At 40.8% G+C, this 19,010-nt stretch overlaps 1 protein-coding gene across 1 annotated transcript in view; it reads right to left on the bottom strand.

Annotated features, from left to right (window-relative positions):
* Window positions 1–4,588: 4,588 nt before the first annotated feature.
* Window positions 4,589–19,010, bottom strand: part of ppp1r16b (protein phosphatase 1, regulatory subunit 16B) — a 72,167-nt gene continuing 57,745 nt past the window's right edge. The window contains exons 5-11 of the mRNA XM_029501870.1: window positions 18,840–18,943; window positions 14,528–14,652; window positions 8,878–9,003; window positions 8,720–8,795; window positions 8,289–8,418; window positions 7,934–8,081; window positions 4,589–7,551 (exon numbers count right to left, since the gene is read on the bottom strand). Coding sequence (XP_029357730.1) covers window positions 7,078–7,551; window positions 7,934–8,081; window positions 8,289–8,418; window positions 8,720–8,795; window positions 8,878–9,003; window positions 14,528–14,652; window positions 18,840–18,943 — 1,183 coding nt within the window. The 3' untranslated portion in view covers window positions 4,589–7,077. The remainder of the gene's footprint in view (window positions 7,552–7,933; window positions 8,082–8,288; window positions 8,419–8,719; window positions 8,796–8,877; window positions 9,004–14,527; window positions 14,653–18,839; window positions 18,944–19,010) is intronic.

Here is a 19,010-nt window from a genome sequence, read left to right as displayed (position 1 = left end):
GTGCATCTGTTTCGATATTTCGCTTTTGTTGGTTTCAAATGCAAATCTCACACATCAACAAGTTGGGTTAAGTTAATACTGTGTCAGTGAGGCATCAGTTGATCTTTACGGTGACTTCTGAGGCTGTAGTGTGGAATATTGAATCGGCTCGTTTACTGCACATGTTCTTTTGCGTCAAGCTGCCAGGTCAGAGTGTTTTCTTTCTGCAGAAAGGGACAAACCAGGTTTTTCCACTTATAACTCAGGTTGAAGCAACTTCCACATTAACTCCCTCTGAGAAGTGTGACGGGGTACAACCATGAGCTACAACCCACACACTCACTGTTAACTCACCTTCCTTCCTTCTTTCAGTTGAAAACTATTGAGGAACACTTCCTCCATTTTTTTCCCCAGTTAATGATAGATGTGATTTTTTTATTTGCCGAACATTACACATTACAGTATTGTGTGTACAATGTAATCTGAGAACGTGCTGAGCTGATAACCAGTCGCTGACAGATAGAGGTTTATCTAGGGCACTTCATAGGTGTCAAAGAAGGAAGGAAGTATTGCAGCACAAGAAACCAGTTAGCCAGGTTTTAAAAAAGGAAAGTTGACTGACAGAAATCTGTGGACTGGAATTTCCTCCTGAAAAACAAGTGACAGCTTTTTGTCTTACAAATAAATAAAATGCAGTAACTTGATAAGCGGCTTTTTGTAACTGCACCTTGAACCTTACTGAATCAGTTCACTGATTTTATTACGTTAACAGTATTTGATCATGAAACAATGTATTGGATAAATTAACTGGTTTCCCTGACAGTGGCAGTGGATGACAGTTTGGGGAGATATTCAGTGGCCATCTAATGGCCGTAGAGCCAGAGCTAAAAATCACCGTCATAGTGACAATGATTGCAAGCATGTTGCCCAGCCTTGCACCAACATATCAGCAGCTTTTAGCCTGAAATGCTGACGCATGCCTGAGTGTGAGTAAAGGACCTGTCTTTCCCTCAGACAGTCAGACAGCTCATTTCAATTACGCAGCTAAAATTCAGGGCGAAGAGGACACTGAAGTTCTGTGGAGTCCAACAGATCCTGGGAACTGGGAAGACGTCCTGACCCGCTCCTGAGTTCTCTTTGTGCGTCTCCTCTATCCATCTTCTGACAAACTGGCAGGATGGTGAAAAGCTGTAGCCTCCTCCCAGCACTGGCTGCTCTTTCAGGCCTAACATCCATCCTTGGTTTGCATGCCTTCATCCTTTCATTGCACGTACACATTCCCTCTTCAATCAAGTGGTCATGGTCTAAGCAGCTCCTGGCATCGATGAATGTTCCTATTTTATCCTCCCCACTGTCCGTGCCTTTCTTCAACATCCCTGCATTTATGTTTTCAGCAGAATGGTCAGTATGAGGCTGTATTCTTGCTTTGGCACTGATCCACCTTGCCCTTCAGTGAAGAGGACTGGGACTAGAGCCAGCTGGCCGAGACTCAGTATAGCTGAGGCACAATAGCAAAGCCAGGCCGTGAAGACGAGGTCAATGCAGTCTGCATCGTGTGTTTTCAGTGCCATTGTTCTCCTTTCTGTCTGTATGCCTTAGACATTCTGACACTGCCTGGGGAGCTGCAGTTGAAAGGGGGATCTCTTTCCAAACATTTGCCGAAGACACATCAAGAACCGCAACCTGACGTTGATGTTTGACAAATTAGCTTGTATTTGCTCGAGTGGTTTGGTTTTCAATTCCCTGAGCACACATTAGTCAGAAGGTGTTTCTTCACGAGAGCTTAATGGACTGAAAATACATTTGACTATAAAAGACTGATAATTACCCCCCCCCCCCCCCCCCCCAGGGTAGCTGATGGCTGCTACTATGTATGTGATAAACACACACTCAACAAAATCTGAAAGTGGGGAGTCAACAATGCTGAATAAAAAGGCCTGACGGGTAAAAAAAAAAATCAAACAGACTGCAGCTTAAAAATAACCTTTTTCTAAAACTGTCTTATTTTTTTTTACTTGTCTCTCTAACCCCAGGGCTCTGTCTCAAAGACAGCTGCAGCATGCAGAAATATTGACCCCTGCTGACCCCAGAGCAAGTGAATGAGAGGAAGTTCAGATGAGAGGGAGGGGGGAAAAAAAGGGAAGGAGACATTTGAAGCTGGGCCAAGACCCTGACAGCTGTGCAGTTAAGGACGGTCCGGCCTCCGCCTGGCTCTGAACAGAGAGCAGAACAGAGATGTGAGGAGGTCACACTGTTAGTAACCTTCATATGGCACACTATTTTCACCTGATATCAGGAAACAAATGTCGGTAAACTATTTGAAGTGGTGATTTTCTTAGAATGAGTCTGTGATGTTTATTTAAAGATAGATTGGACTGGTTCATTGATCATTACAACAGTGGCAGCGATTGTTGCCCACCTGATAGCTGCCCCCCCCACAAGCCAAAACACTTGACACTTCAAGTCAATTTGCTCATCCTTACTCAGGGTGGGTGGCATCAAAGCACAGATTTTTTTTTTTTATTTTTTTTTTTTATGAGGTGATTTTTAAAAATCAATTATATCTAAATTTATATTGCTTCATTTTATTTGGAGTGGAGCAAGAGCAGTTTTCAACTTGGCTGCATGCATTCTTTCTAAATTTGGCGACTTTCCAGACCGTCTGAGAGACTTAATTTTTAAAAAGCAACTTGCAATAATTATAGCCACTTTTTCCTGATTTGTTTGAGACTGTGGAAGGCCGTAGTTTACCCCATTCAGCAGTTCAGGTCCTTACTGAGCAGCAGGACGCCATGATCCCCTCCACAATTTCAGTCCCGCAGGACATAAGATCAAATTGGCAATCAAATATTGTGATAAAAGCATATTGTCCCAGTCCAAATGCTGAAATGTTCAAACTAGAAGGTGTGAACATGAAAAAATGGATATCAGTCGTAACAGTCAGTAAAATGATTACAAAATGATCTTATAGGGCTGGTGGCTGTGCTGTGGTCAGAGCCAAATATATGGATGAGCATCTGTGTTTGAGGGTGTTATATTTGCCTATGAAGTTCAAACTAAATGTACAAACTTCTTCAGACCTGCAGGACACTGTACAACATGGACAAGCTTTACTCATTCAGAAGACACTGTAAAATTCTCAAAATATACAATTTATTCAAAATATGTTAATGCAACCATCAATATATTCCAGTAATTACAAAATCAATCAGTAGTTTTTCTTCTCTTGTACTCCTATCCTTTAAGACAGCGAGGCTTGCACACAAACACAAGCCTGGGTTTTCATACCACGAGGACACAGATTACATTTAGCAGGTGACTGTCCCTTTCTGGCTAACGCTGTCCAGGTTATTATTCAATATTACAATTCAGTCTGATTGATTTTCACTATTAAGAGAGCACATCTGAATCTGTAAACTCAGCAGCTGGAACAAATGTGAGCTGGAGTTCAATGATTTCAGCTGACTCACAACAAGATTATGTCACTGTTGAAGACACAAGAAGGAACTAGAACCAGGAGAAATAGCTGGGGCATATTTCCTTCAATTAATACGTACTTCCTCAAATTGAGCTGAAAAAAAAAAAAAAAAAAAAAAAAAATCTGCCGAAAAAAGCCAACTATTGAACATTGGGGACAGATTTCACACTGCTGGATAGTGGATTTGGTGGGTGATTCTGCATAGTCTCACAGTTTCCTCCTAAACCATCCGATCATATTGTGGGTAACTGTGATTTCCTACATGTTCCACAACAGTAGCAACACAGATGTGAAAATGTAGTCCACGGGAATGATACAAAGATATTTACAAACGTGTCTGTACAAAGATGTTGACATACAGTTGATGGTATGGGCGTAAGGTGATAGTGGCATTCTGGGTAATCAGGATTGGTCATCGGAGGCAAAGAATGACACAAAGTTTTGAATTGTTTTAGAAATAATGGAAGACTCTTTGGCACTCACAAGGAGAATCTGTTTCTGGATTCAATAAGTAAGTTCAATATAATTAAGAACTGAATATTTGCTTTGTTTGAACAGGAGACAGACAGTTTCTCATATTTGTCATTGACATCAAAGTTGGAGGTCTTTTTATGTAGAAAGACTGAAAGGCAGCAGCATGGCTGTGTACAAAGGAAAAAATAAATCCTACATACCGGGACTTCAAATGTCTTCTAATCAACTTGTTGTATTATATTTGTTTGATCTGTGCAAAGAAAAACATGCTGTAGAGCTGGACTGCTTCTCGGCCTGTCTTCCTGAAGTCTGGGCTGCTCGCCAGGAAATCGTCTGGCACACAAACCATCACTTCAGTCTGCACATGATGCAAACAAGACGTAACGTGTTGTGATGTTTAGACACAGCCAGCCTCGCTGTTTCCAGCTGATTCCAGGCATTTTGCTAAACGAAGCTAAACAGCTGCTTCCTTCTCCATGAGAGTGGCATCAGTGTTTGTATTTACCTCTAACTCTGAGGGGAGAAACACATAAACCTATAAAGCTGAGCTACTCTACTTTTTGTTTTTGGGTTGACAAGTGAGCATTTGGGTCCATAAATATTTGGAAAGTAACACAATTTATTTTTTAAAAAATTTGACCATGCAGGCTACAACACAAAATTTGAAATGACACTGGCAACAAGCGATTAGATTTTTTTTTTTTTTTTTTTTTTTGTATTAATTCAACTGCTTTAACAAAAATATTTTATTAACATTTAGGAATTACAGCCATACACATAATCCCTACTCCTTCAGAGACTCAAAAGTAATTGGACAGACTAGCATGATTATGTGGATTCATATTTTGCCAGTTTGTCTTCAGGAAGACGAAAAATGCTCATTTGAGGTCGAGTATCTGGTCTTGCCATGTTCAGGTACTCTATATGCGTGGGCCTTTTGCATTTTTGGTCCTGATCCATTTTTGCTATGAAGCCCCGTCAAGCTCCTGTCAGTTTCATCTGCTCAGACAGCTGAGCTTCAGCTCTTCTCTCAGCAGTCACATAATCAGTAAATACAGCTGGTGCCGTTTCATCTGAAGCCATACATGTCAGTTCTGTGGCACAACCTGCAGCATGACGGAGACATGGTGTTATGCTTTGATTCATGGGCTGTTCCTTTCCTTCTCCATGCACTCCTCTGTGTAAGTCATCAGTGTTACTGCTGATTTTGTGCCATTTGTAAGCCCTCTTTTGATGCTGCTAGATGTTGTAAAGTGTTGGTGGTCGTTTTATTGTCTTCCATCTTGTTTGGTGTTGCTGAGCTCATTCCTCCTGAAGAATCTAAAAACGGGTTCATTTGGCCACTCTTAGTTCTTCCCTCTCTGCATAAAAATGGCTTCCTTCACTTTCATCGACACCTCTTTACTACATACTGAAATGTAATTTCAACACTTGAAAAAAATTCGAAGCCTTTAATCTAATGAGGGAACAGAGTATGAAATAAGAGTTCTTTGTCAAATTACTTTTGAGCCTTTAAAAGATTAAGAACTCTAGATAAAGATGGCTGAAATTCCTTAGCAGTTAATTCAGTGTTTGTTAAAATCACTGACATATTGTTGGCGTCTGAAATCTTCATGGTGGCATCCAGATGCATTGCTTCACTGTCCAAAACACTGATGGACCCAGCAGGATATTTTGTGAAACCATCGTACATTAACGAACACCCGATACAAGACTGTGGACTCGCTACACAACAATTCCAAGTCTACATCAATGTTAAAAATAAAACAGAGGCAAGCATTAAGTCTGTGTGTAATGTCGGAGAACTCTACTTACATCAATTCATTACATAACATTTACAGGTTGTTAATACGACAAATACAGTGACTGGGAAAAAGCCACACAATGGCCACCAGGAAAAAAAAAAACAATAAACAAACAAACAAATAACACTGTTATTTGTAGTGACACAAATGAGCCCATCCCAGCAGGATGGCCCGTTTGTGTTTTTAATACCATGTACATATAGCAGACAGTAACGCTTCATTCACTGTTCTGTTTGATCCGCCATGTCAGAAGGTGCTTTGCCGGAAGACTCTCCAGCTCATCTTATATTGCATTCACACTCTCCACACATCATCCAAATAATAAATACACTCATCTTTAGGAGCCATAATACTTTTTTTTTTTGCCTTTTTCTTTTTATACATCACATTAATTTATAAATAAAGAAACGTACAGGAGCTTCCAACCGTGCTTGCTTAAATTATCTGTATTATCTGTAAAACAGCATGACCTGTCAGTTTAGGTTTGATGTGAGAGGATGGTGAGGTGAAGTCCACTTGACAGATTATAGTGACAGTTTCAAACACAAGTGGAGTCTTAAACTCTTTTCTGTTCTCTCATGATCGAAGTACACTTTCTGAATATTTTAACAACATTTTATGGCATTTTTTTCCCTTTTTACTTATGCAGTCAGCATTTCAATTTGGAAACGACTTCAGAAGAGATGTCTCGGATGTCTTTTTGCTGTGTGTAGCTCTTTCTGATATGTTGCTTTAGGATGGCCTCTGAAAAAAATCACAAGAATATGGCAGAAAAGCATAACATTGATGAAGGAAATGTTTAATTACAGGACAACCATCCATTTTTAGGCCCAAGAAAATCTTTTCCATCTTCTCTGAGGGCAGAACATTCAGTACCATGACATCCTCTCCAATTTCCTGATAGCTTTATAGCTTTTCCAGGTGAAAAGCTTAAAAAAAAAAACACTTTGATTCATAAAGATGCACAGATCCAGAGAACCTTGTACTCCTTTTATCCATTTGGCATGTCTTACTCCATGTAGGAAAAGGAATTTCGATCCAAGTGGCATCTGGAGGAAACAGGTGCTGCTGCTCACTTCCTCTCCTCTTTTCTTCTGCACTTGAAACATGCCTCCTGTGGGGGAAAGACTTCTCAGACTGCAGCAGGAGTCGTGACAGGGAGGTATGGGGACGAGTTGCTGAGCCTTCTTCAGGTCGCTCATCTTCACTGGAAGAAGTTTCAGAGAAGTGGAGGGACAGGACATGAAAAGACAGGTCAGGGCAGGACGGCTTGCTTTCCTCCCTCGAACGGCTCATTCGTTTCTTCACTTGTTTTTGTGCAAACATTTAATGTGACAGTTGCTACGACACGCAGCAGCAGGTCCGCGCCTTCGGCTGCTCCTCCTCTGTTGGCTGTTTCAGTTTGAGGAGAGGTGGGTCACCGCTGGCAGGTGTATAATAAACTGCGCTGCCGTTGGAGGACACCAGCGGCATGCGGGGATCCTCTGAGTTGGTTTTGGCATCAGTGAAGGAGTCTGTGGAGCCGTTACCTAGGTGACCGTTAAATAAGGGGTGATTCAACAATTTGGCGGCAGCCCTCTGTTTCTTCAGCTCTGACAGAGTCTGAGCACGCTCTTTTGGCCAGGCTTCATCCTGGGTGGGCTGGGCAGTGACCACCCCGCCGTTGTCCGATGGCAGCGTGTTGCCGTTGGAGGGTGGTTGTGGCGGTATAGACGTTGCCGTGGAGATGAGGCCATTCTGTTTGTTGCTGCCATCTTTGAGGATGGTGGGCAGCTTGGGCTTGTCAGGAAGCTCTACAGCTACGACCGGCTTCACCTGCAGGGTATCGATAAGATTTATTCACTAAATTAAATAGAAAGTGTTCCCTCACACTCACACAACATCTCAAAGTCAAAGTGATTTTAATCAAAAATCAACATCATCTGAGGATAATGTACCTACGCTAATATACTTGATATATTCTGTGTTGAATTTACTTTGTGCTAACAGGCTTAGGGTTAGGGTTAGCAAGACAGCCCAGATGTAACAATATTGCATATTGGCTCTATGGCTGGTGTTGAAATTGCATCTTTTTTTCTAAAGCCTGAAACAAAAGACATTTAAAACTGTAACTGTAAATGTAGGTTTAGCTCATCAAAAAAGAAAAGAAAAAGAATGAAACACAAGTACCATAAACCAGAATAATCAGATGACTTACTTTAACCACTTGGCTATTTTCCTGATCAGACTCCTTCTCTTTGTCGTCCTGCTCCTCTCTCCCTCCCCTCCAGACGATGGCCTCTGTCTCGTACTCTTTGCGGCACAAGTTGTGTCTGTCTGACAGGCTGGCACGCCGCACCACTTTTCTGTGGACACAGGTAGAGATTACAGGAGAGAAATAAACAATTATGGAAGTGACATTTAAGTGAATAAACTTGTTAAACTTCAATGAAATTATAATAATCCTCCTTTCTGTTTTACTACTGCTTTAAATCGTTCAGTCAGGATAAAGACCCGCCTCCCATGTGAATACGTTGTAGGTCCTTCCAACACCAGCAGATGTCAGCACTTACCCTCGACTGCCTGCGCTGGAGGTTCTTCTGCACAGCGAGGTCTTGTGTTTGAGCTGGGACTTCATGATAATGTCGTGTTTGTGTTTCAGATCCAGCAGGATGGCTCTGAACTCCTCATCCTCACACAGATCTTTAAGGGAAAAGGATGAAGACCGGCGTATGTTAAATCTTTGTTTGTCTAAATAATTTTTGAGCTGAGCAACGCTATTACTCTCTAATATTGGCTGTTATCACATTAACACAAATTTTTGTATCATCTTTTCATTTCTCAATACACACAACACAAAGACATAAAATCTGACATTAATTGATCACATTAAGTGGGGAATTATGCTCGACTGAATAAGTTAGAGGGGAAACACGAATGAGATGAGACATTTGCTTTCATCCCCACCAGCTGTACTGATAAGAGTGTTGAGGGGCAAGTATACCGATGGGAGTCTCGTCTAAGAAGGTCTTGGCATTGAGACTGGCTCCATGAGACACCAACAGCTCTGCCACATGCATCTGAAAGCACAACAGTATTGAATTCATTAATGATATCAGACACTGTGTGTGCATTTAGCGTTTCTTGTTGTGTTTTCCTTACCTGGCCCCAGCATGCTGCAGCGTGAAGAGGCTGCCATCCATCTGAATCTCTCAGGTCCATGCGAGCTCCCCCCTCCAGAAGCAGCTCTGCAGCCTGCACGTAGCCATTTGCAGCTGCGATGTGGAGCTACAAAGCCAGAGCAGGTGTGAAGATCAGATTTTTTTAAAGCATGGTATTAAAATCTCAATAAAGATGGGCTGGGCAGCGTGGCAGTATAGTGGTTAGTGCTGTTGCCCCACAATGAGAAGGTTCCTGGCCTGGAGCCTTTCTGTGTAGAGTTTGTATGTTCTCCCCACGTTTGCGTGGGTTTCCTCCCACCACCCAAAGACATCATGTTTGGGTTAGTTAGTGACTCTAAATTGTCCGTAGGTCTGAGTGGTTGTTGGTCTCTGTCTGTGTCTGTGTGTCCCTGTGATGGACTGGCGACCTGTCCAGGGTGACCCCACCTTCACCCAATATGAGGCTCAGAAACAGATAAGCGGTTGAAGATGAATGAATGAATGAGAATGATGTGCTGAAAAATTGCCATATGAGAGACCTCATCCTTGGAGAAAGTCCACATCAAATCAGATGGAGTTGCGTCAAATTTCATAGATGTGGGTTTGAATCCCCCTATTTTGTCAAACTAGGCCAAAAATATCGTACAACCCCAATTCCAAAAAAGTTGGGATACTGTGTAAAATGTAAATTAAAACTGAATACAATGATTTGCAAATATCATAAACTCTTATTCCCAATAGAGCATAAACAACATATCAGATGTTGAAACTGAGACAAAAACAACTGGAGGAACATTATATCTGCAACAAACTGTCTAAAATTGTGGAACACTCTCAGAAAAATATTCCTCATCACCACCATCTACACTGCATAATATTATCAAAAGATCAAAAGAGAATCAGGAGGAATCTCTGTACACAAGGAACAAGGCCGAAGGTCAAAACTGGATGCTTGTGATCTTGGGGCCGTGAGGCGGCACTGCATTAAAATCAGGAAAGATTTTCTATTGGACATCACTGCACGGGCTCAAGAACACTTCCAGAAATCAGCATTTTTTTTAGATGCTGCCATCAAAATCAAAATGAGCCAATACTTACCATGAAACGGTAAAATGTCTCCATTTCAACATCTGATATTTATTGTTTATTTTATACTTTTGCACTCAGGGCTGGTAATCCGGCGTACAGGTCAGAAAAACCCATCATATCAGAATCCGCTATTAATCCCATCTACACTATCAAGATGTTAGCCCAGATGTTTATGGAGGACTGACACTGCCAAAATGTAAAGGTGGCTGTCCAAAGTGTGTCATGGGGTGAATTTACAAATCAGCCTCCAACAATGGCTGCTCAAAACTGACGACCATAACGACGGCCGATCACTGGAGGCTTCACATGACTATCAACGGTCAGTGAAACTCCACTATCAGGCTTTGTCACAAGGAGCTTTGTGAACACTCCCACAGAAGTTAAGTACACAACTCCGCTGTTTTGTCAGACTGATGTGTTACGAACTGATGAAGCCCCTGGGAGAAGAGGCGAAATGTCTTTGACAAACCCAAGTCCTAAGTCCAGTTGCTTTCGATTCAGTTGTTGGCCAGATGGGGTGAAATTTTACGTCTATATATTTTGACTAGATATGTCTCGCTGCACACAGCCAGTGCAGAGAATGGTTCACCTCTTCATGGCAGCAGAAGTAATCACCATTACTTAAGGTCAGGAGATCTAAGGGATGACAAAGACAAATTCGAATCTACTTGCTAGCTCATTTATTTATTTATGTATTCATGTTAGTGTTGGCAGTGACGGTCCGCCAAAGGCCTTAAAATTTAAGCTCAAACGGAGCATCTAGAATAATTTAATTTGATCGATTGTTTGATGATGTGTGTGTGTGTGTGTGTGTGTGTGTGTGTGTGTGTGTTAGTGCTAAGGAAGAAAATATTGCCCCCTTGAAGGTACTCACCAGACCCACCCCTAAAATTATACAATAAAATAATCACAAAACAGACAAAAAAATAAAACATTTAAGATGTTTAGGACTGGGACTTCTTTTAAAATAACATTAAAAGAAAGTTTAGTTCAAAATCTACAAGCTAGCTTATAGAAGAGTTACTTATGTTTTATTTATTTTGAATATATTTGTCTGTGGTAGCTGGTTGTCCGGTGTTCTGTCCACTGTCAGTTTGTCTGTGAAACCTCTAAATACATAATACCAGTCAGCCTGATGGTTTCTCACGCAGAGTTGGTTTCTATGTCAATACCCTCAGACTCCACTGACTGACCCAAAATAACAAGCAGGTCAGATAGATTTCTATTCCTGGAGAAGAGTGAGTTTGACTAAGGGGTGATGTTAATCTCTGCATGTGGAGACAATGAATTCTGTTTTATTATAAGCTGTGTTACACATGGTAGCGTTGCTGAAGGGAGGAAGAAAAACACAATGAGAGCCAACATTATTGATCCTTATGCGGAAATGAGGGTGTACTGGAACAGTCGAGGAAAAATCACAGGCTTGTGCACTGCAGGGCTTCAGACATGTGTACTTGATATGGAAATCATTCCCTGATATGAATACTAGTGGCAGTATGGTAAAAAGCTAATGCACAGAAGAGAAAAAGCTCGGTCTGGTTTTCAGCGTTTTTGGATGATACTGAGGATGACACTGCTGCAGGGCGCCATCTTCAGGAATGGCTTTTATCCAATATGATGTGTGGTTTTTCTTTTCAAAAGCACTTCAACTATTTGAGGGTTCTGTAATGTTTGGCCAAACAACTTAAAATAAACTAATAAATAAATAAATCGGTGGCATAGTTTTCGAAGAAAACACTACATCCCACTCTGTTTACAGGGCTTGATGAACATGGATGCTGTATGTGGAAAAACAGGTGAACAAAATCGAGGCTTCCCTACCTCCTATTAGAGCAACACAACTAACTGTCTGACCAAACCCGCAGTGGTCAAGCAGAAGAAATGTGACCACATGAGACGATCTGTAAGAAGACAGAGTTCTGGGCTGCTGATACCTGACTGGCCTGAGGAGGTGATTATAGATTAGGATGGTGCTCTTTGTTAACTGATATCTTATCGTGTTGCTGAGGGCGTGTTTGATCCGCTCTCTGTTCAGGTCGAATTAACCTTCAGGATTTAATCAGGTTCTCCTTAGACTGTGTCTCTCTACAGGCCTGGTTCGGTTGGTTTTCCTGGCAGGCTGTACTTTGACATCATGGGACCACAGTGATGGCGTTAAACACTAACATCAGCATGCTAATGAGCAGCAATATTTGGCCCATTGCCGCTAAGCAAAAGGGATCTGTCAGCAATAAGAGACAATGCTGCTGCATAAAACATTAAACGAGGAAAATGAAGCTGTAATTCATCGCAATGTGAGAATGTACATTGAGACATTTCCTCAAAATGCCAACTTCAAGAGAGGCACTAGATGCAAAATCAGGGGGTCAGAAAAAGTCATTGTTGGTATACTAAAGTCTGGAATCACAAAGTCAAATATTTCATTATCTGTTCTTCATGTTCAGCATTTCAGTTTCCTCAGGCAACGTGATGAGGTGAAGTGGAAGCTTGACTCTCAGTGTGTGAGCTGGATTTGTCCTGTCCAGGATCACTCCCTCCTCTCATCTAAAGCAAATGCATGCTGGGCAGGATCCATCTTTTAGTGGTATGGAGCAACTGAGCATGTGTGCATTTTGTCCTTTTACAATGTTTTCAGTATTTCTTTTAAAGCCTGTTATTTGGTTTTATAATGTTGCCTTGAATTTTAAAGAGCTTTAAAATGGATACAGACCTGAGACAACACACCTAGCTTTAACTTTCAGGTAATCTGATACTAATAACCTGTTATTTCCAGTTTTCTCTGGATTTACATGATTTGATCATTTGTCAGATTTTCGATAGTGTGTTTGTCACATTGACATGCTGAAGGTTCCTTATTTCCTTGTGCCTTGTATTTTGCCTGTTTGCATTAACTAGATTTCACAAAATGCCCATTTTACATGAATAAGGAGTTTTTCCTGTCTGGGTTTGATCGACGCAGGCAGATTAAAATCATTGTTCCTGCACATCAAAATTAGGACACAAATGTATTCAAATGGAAAGCAGAAGATTAACCTTGCATAACTTCTACCAGCTCCTGGTCTCTTCCTCTTGTCTTTGCCAGCAATTTTAATAAAGCATGCTCTAGTTTGCTTCATCATGCTCGAATGAAGATTAACAGGACACATGAAGCAGGAGGACAAGCAGCTCAATCAGACAATCTGTGTAAGACTTTAAAGCTTAACAGGGTTATTTTGGGCTACTACCATGTAATGTCCCCTGGCTATTTTCATCCAGTGATCTGTCACTGTGTTTCCCCTGGCCGGCTAAATCCTTGATACATAATAAAGACTTCATTAAGGCATCTGACATTACACGCTCCGCTCAGGAAATTACATGCTTAAGATTTTTTGTGCCCTACTTGACTTTTCAATGCATCACAGCTCCTTACTTCTGTGGAAAACAAACTTGTTTACCACTTTATTAGGCCTGACAGCCTGCCAATACACAAACAGCCGACTTGTTTCTGCACAGAGGAAGGTGGCCGTGAGGCTTTGTGTTCATCTTACTTCACACTTCCGTCCTCTAATGGATCGGGAACATGTAAAAGTAATAATGAAAATGAAAAGTGCAATAAGCTGTGCTTTGGCAGCACACACATTCACACAGAAAGATAGAGAGAAATGAACAGATGTGTATTTGAACTTGCACATAAAGTTTCTAAGAACTACACGTTTGCCTGTAAACATTCACCGCCAGTGGTTGGAATTATTTATTGCTCATTTCAATGCAGATATAATTTAATATATCCGTATTTGTTAACTCCAAATCACTATGTTTGAAGCTTTTATCATCAGTTTCAAGTTTTATGATTACGTCTTCATACACTTGAGTTTCACATTAGAGTTTCAGAGCACTTAATCCTTAAAAAAATGGATCTATCATAAATACACTTCACTGAATATTTACACATCATTTCCTCAGGATAAGGACATTGTAGCTCGATTGTTGAGTAACTTTTTAAATGCTTGTTTTACTTGTTGATGAAGTGTCAATATAATTATGACTCTAATGGATTATATTCTCATTTCCCTCATCCCAGCAGTTGCAATTGCCTTGTTAGAAAAGTTGTGGCAAGAAACAGTTATGTTGAGATCAAATTTCTAAAATTCTAAAAGATTCTGGCGCAGAGGTCAGAGGATCGTGTAAATCATCTTGTCTTTCTCGTCACATTTAAGACATGTTAAAGAGGTGGTGCAGACGGTAGATGATATCATTAAATATTAACATTCGGGAAATGATGCACCTTTACAGGCAGCCTACCAAGAGAGACATTTCTACATTTCTCTCATAAATATGAAAGAAGTTTATGGTTGATGCCATAGCTGCTATTTATTTGGCTATATAATACACGTATATGTAGAAGAAGTAAGCGGTGGATGAACTACTCAGATCCTTTAATAATTAACACAGCAGCTGCAAGACAAATGAGCAGGCACTATTACTAGAAAAATACCTGCATGAATAACCAAACTTGTGTTAAGGTTGAAGCAGCTGTTTGAGCTACTGGATCACATCTCAGCACACACAGCACAGTCTCCTACCAATGTGGCTCCCTGAGAGTCCTGCTGGTTGACCTCCTCTCCCTGTCTCAGCAGTTCCTGAATGTCTCCCAGCATCCCCCTCTCTGTTGACGCCCGTGTCTCGTTTATCATTTCCTGGGTAATTCCTGTCAATCACACATACAGGGACAAGGATGTTAATGACATGAGAGACATTTTCCTGATAGGATGACACAATAATTCAGCATTATTCTCAAAATTATCTGAATGTCACAAAGAAAAATTGTTTTCATGAAACGGCAGCAGACATTGATTTTTTTGTGTCACAGTTATCTCTGGGCACAGCAAAGGTCAAAGCTACATTTACAACAGTCAAAACAAAATAAAGGAATTAGATAATGTGAGTGGTTTTATTAAATTAAGTTGGAGATCATTACTCTCTGGGGAATGGGTACACCTACTGCATGCTTTTATATTGTGATTTCAAATACAATAAAACTTGGAAGAGTTTGTGGTGTTTGGCCCAGTCGACGCTCAAGTGAATCTGTCTGTCAACTACTTTTTCGTTAATCCGCGGCCCTCCTGCCAGGTAGGATACTCAATACTGTGACCAAACTTATCCCTCCACGGCTCAGCAGTGCTGTACTTTACTGTTCAGCAAATTTAAATTTGTGTCAGATCAACAACAATAAAAACAGCCTCTGAGTCTGAGCTCTTATATTCTTACAGTATTGGACTAAATGCAAGTTATTTGAAGGATGAATTGGTCAAAGACGTTTAAAGCCACAATAAATTAAGTGTTGTGGATCAAATTAAGATTACATTCATTTGTTAGAAAAAAAACAAGCCATTTCTTTTCAGCAGGAAAGAGCTGAAAGTTGAAAAGTTTGAAAATCCCAGTTGGAGTTGGTAAAGTTTTTTTGTTTTTTGTTTAATGCGTGTGTGTCATGGAAGGCCACCCCCTATTATTGTGAAATATAAACAGCTCCTGGCCGAATGAAATTTAAGGCCGTTCCAGCCTCCAACCTGCCACTTTAAAGTGAAATGCATGTTTGTTTCTGCTCCACACCGACGTGTGATGGACAGTGATTGTGATGGAGGCCATGAAAAATGGTGAGGAGGTAAAGTGGTACGTCTCCCTAAATTCCCAGTCTGAATCAAAGCCAGAAGGCATTTAATGGTGCAGGAATGAGCACAATGACGATCAGCTTTGTGAAAGTAAATGAAATGTGTCCTTCAAGCTACACTTTTCTTCTATTTTCTGCTGTTTCTGCATCAGTCTCACTGGCACTAGTGTCACTTATTTTACTTGCCTTATTTCTGTCATAAATTTAAATCCTTGTCAACAGCTTGAGAAGAATTTCAATGAATGTTAATACAACAGACGTGCCTCTACATGCTGTCAAAAATAATGAACAGAAAAACCGCCAATATGTCGTCACATAAATAACCAAACAAGCTATTTTTCTAAACTGAGACATCTGATCCACTCAGGAACTGACGTTAGCACTCAAACTGTGTTACAAACTGTGATCATAATGGATGATGCAGATGTAAATTTGTTTATCTGAGCTAAACTTCAGGTGTAGCTGCATTCGTCAATTGCAAAATATTATAAGGCTGATCGTGGATCTGGCCTGTGGTGGTGGTTTGCTTGTTTGACAGTCTGCCCAGTTTATCACAGCCAGCCATATAAATGAGCAGTTTTTACCCAAAACCCCTTCACCTTTGAGTGAAAGCTGCAAACCTAAATCATACTAAAAGCAATAGTTCTTTTTGCCACTTACTGTGGTGTGGATCATTTTTTCTTGTACCTATCAGTCTATAAAATGTCAAAGAAAAATGGCCATCACAGGTCTTTTTTCCTCAGCAACAGTCCAAACTGAAAGATAATCAATTTGAAATGATGTCCAGTGGGTTAGAGGCTGCAGTCTGTGGAAAACATCTTTCAGTTGATAAGCTTATTTTTGTTGCAAGCCGACAGATGTCTGAGAGTTAAATGAGATAATGGTGCTTCCCAGAGCCCAACATGTTGGCCACAAATGTGTCGTTTTGCCCTCTGAAAAGGTAATGACAGCAAACTAATGCTACAACTTATCATTCAGAACAACATAAAACCTTTAAAACATTCCCAGGTTCTGAGTTTTATTCAGTCACCAGCTTCCTCAGATATGCAGCCAATAGATTTGATTTTTTTTTACAGAACTGACTTTTCACAACTTCAATTCCAGGTAGACATTCTGTTCTCAGTGCAGCTCATCATGGATGAATCGACATCAACTGCTCTGACTCTGTGTGAGAGACAAAGAGAAAGCCCATGTGTCTGACCCTGTGGTATCTCTGGAGAGAAGTCTTATCCAGCAACACAGCGCTGACAACGTTGTGGCAGAAATTAGCGATGCTACGCTCCCTTTCATCAGCTTAATAATCATTCTTCTCACCTAGTGTACCGCCGTCTGTATGCTGCTGCCTGAGAGAACCTATTGTAAACTGAGAGCTCCATTTTGGAGGGTCTGTTTTCCCTCTCTGAGCCTCACCTCTGCCTCTGTAGGTTTTTAATGTTGTCTCACTCTCAGGATCCGACCCACACAATGGGTGTGTCCTGTTTGCATTGTTTAAACCATCATAATCATTGACCCTGAACTTGTTTACCATATGCTGCTTATCTTAACAGGGATTTCCTGATCTTCACTTATGCAGGGAAATATGACTGAGCTCTCATGTTGCTCTCCAACACCAGCCTGCTTCCACAGAGTCTGCTGCTGTTACCATGAGGCAGCTCCACTGAGGCATTTAGGATTTGGTGCAACAGTCAAGGGCACTTTGACCAAAGAGGAGTCCCTAATTTTATAAACGCCTTGTTGTTTGTTTCAACTTTTCTAACTTTCCCAACGCAGAATTGACAGCAAGCCACCGTCTCATATGTGGGATGCGCCCCCAGACATGGAAAAGCTAATCTAGAACACACTTTTTTATCTGGGAATCTGCGAAAATGGTTTTAAATTACCTTAAAACGATCGATTTGCTGGTGACAGTAAAACAACTTATTGGAGTTTTTACAGTCTCTTAACAATTTTTTCATCTGACCCTGCCAGAAAGCAAATATGTGTCATGTCTGGAAATTCCTATTCACATAACAAACCATGTGTCAGCAGTCAGTTTTGGAATATGAACTACAATATTTCTTCCAAACACAAAGCTTCAGTAACCACAGATTTTTCTATCATGTTGCCAACTGCACACACACTCCAGCTTGTAGGTGAGACTCTTGCATGGAAAACAAAAACAATGGTTGGCAAAGGAAGGCAGAATGTAAATAATGTTCCCACAATATAATTTATGTCTGTGTTTGATTGTATCACACAAACACAGAGAAATGGGAACAGATGAAAAACATTGCTGATGTGCATCTGTGCGTACGCCAGCGCTGATCTCCTTGAACTCTTTCACAGTCATGTCACGCTGACAAAGTGAGTCGACTGCAGCTGTTGACTGTGACACTGCAGGAATATTCAGTATTGTAATCTGCATCCAATCAGAAGTGAGAGTACTGTGAATATCTCTGCACTCCCTGAAGTGTCAATCCTGAAACTGCAGGACACTAAGTGCTTTCTGAGGTCACCACCCCCGCTGCCATCCCTTTCAGCGAGCTGTTCCTCTGCCAGAAGCTTAAAACACACTGCATAGGCTGAGCAGATTTTTCTGATTGTGTATTCCACAAAGGAAACTAGCAGATCCAATTCTGTGATATTCAACTGAAGCCACACCCCTGTTCTTCAGTGATACCGAACTGGAACTAGCAAGTGTGATATTTTTACACTTAAAAGAGTTTGGATGATCGAGACTTGTCCTATTGACCATGTTTTACATTGCAATAAAAGATCCATGTTGTTTCTTTATTGACATATATTTTACACCGACAAAGACGAGAATGCTGTAAACCACATACTTAAATCCATTTAACAAGGTTAGCAAATATTAATTTAATTAATTAGCTAGCTAAGAGTCATTTCAGCCAGCTACAAATAAGATGCTTGCTGTTGGTTGCCTTCCTGAAATCAAAGATTGATTGTAGGAATTTAAAACGGTGCCATCTAAACATGTAGCAGAATGTGGAGCTCGGAAAGGTTGCACTGTGTCTTACACCAGATGTTGGACTATAAATAACTATGACACTTAGAAAGCCTGGTACAAGTTAGACCCAACAGACACTGTGAAGAAGAAAGTGTCTTCCAGTGGCATAATTACTGTCTATAGAGAAGTAATGTCAAATTATTTACTCAGTCCTTGTGCGAACATTGTGAGGCTGATCAGTGCCCAAAAACAGAAATATGTTTATCCATTTATATTCTACCTCTGTTGGCCATAGCTGTCTCTATGATGTCCAGTGTGGGGTCGTCTTCACAGAGGTCATACGGCATGTTCCCGTCAGAGTTGACAGCCAGCAGGTCTGCATCACTGTGGAAGATGGGCAGATAAATAAATAACTGAAAAGAGAGCATTACAGACGCCTGGAAAAGGAACA

This window comes from Echeneis naucrates, chromosome 5 (assembly GCF_900963305.1).
Source record: "Echeneis naucrates chromosome 5, fEcheNa1.1, whole genome shotgun sequence".
Classification (NCBI taxonomy): domain Eukaryota; kingdom Metazoa; phylum Chordata; class Actinopteri; order Carangiformes; family Echeneidae; genus Echeneis; species Echeneis naucrates.
Note: the sequence above shows the minus strand (reverse complement) of the source record. Positions and strands in the feature narration are given on the sequence as shown.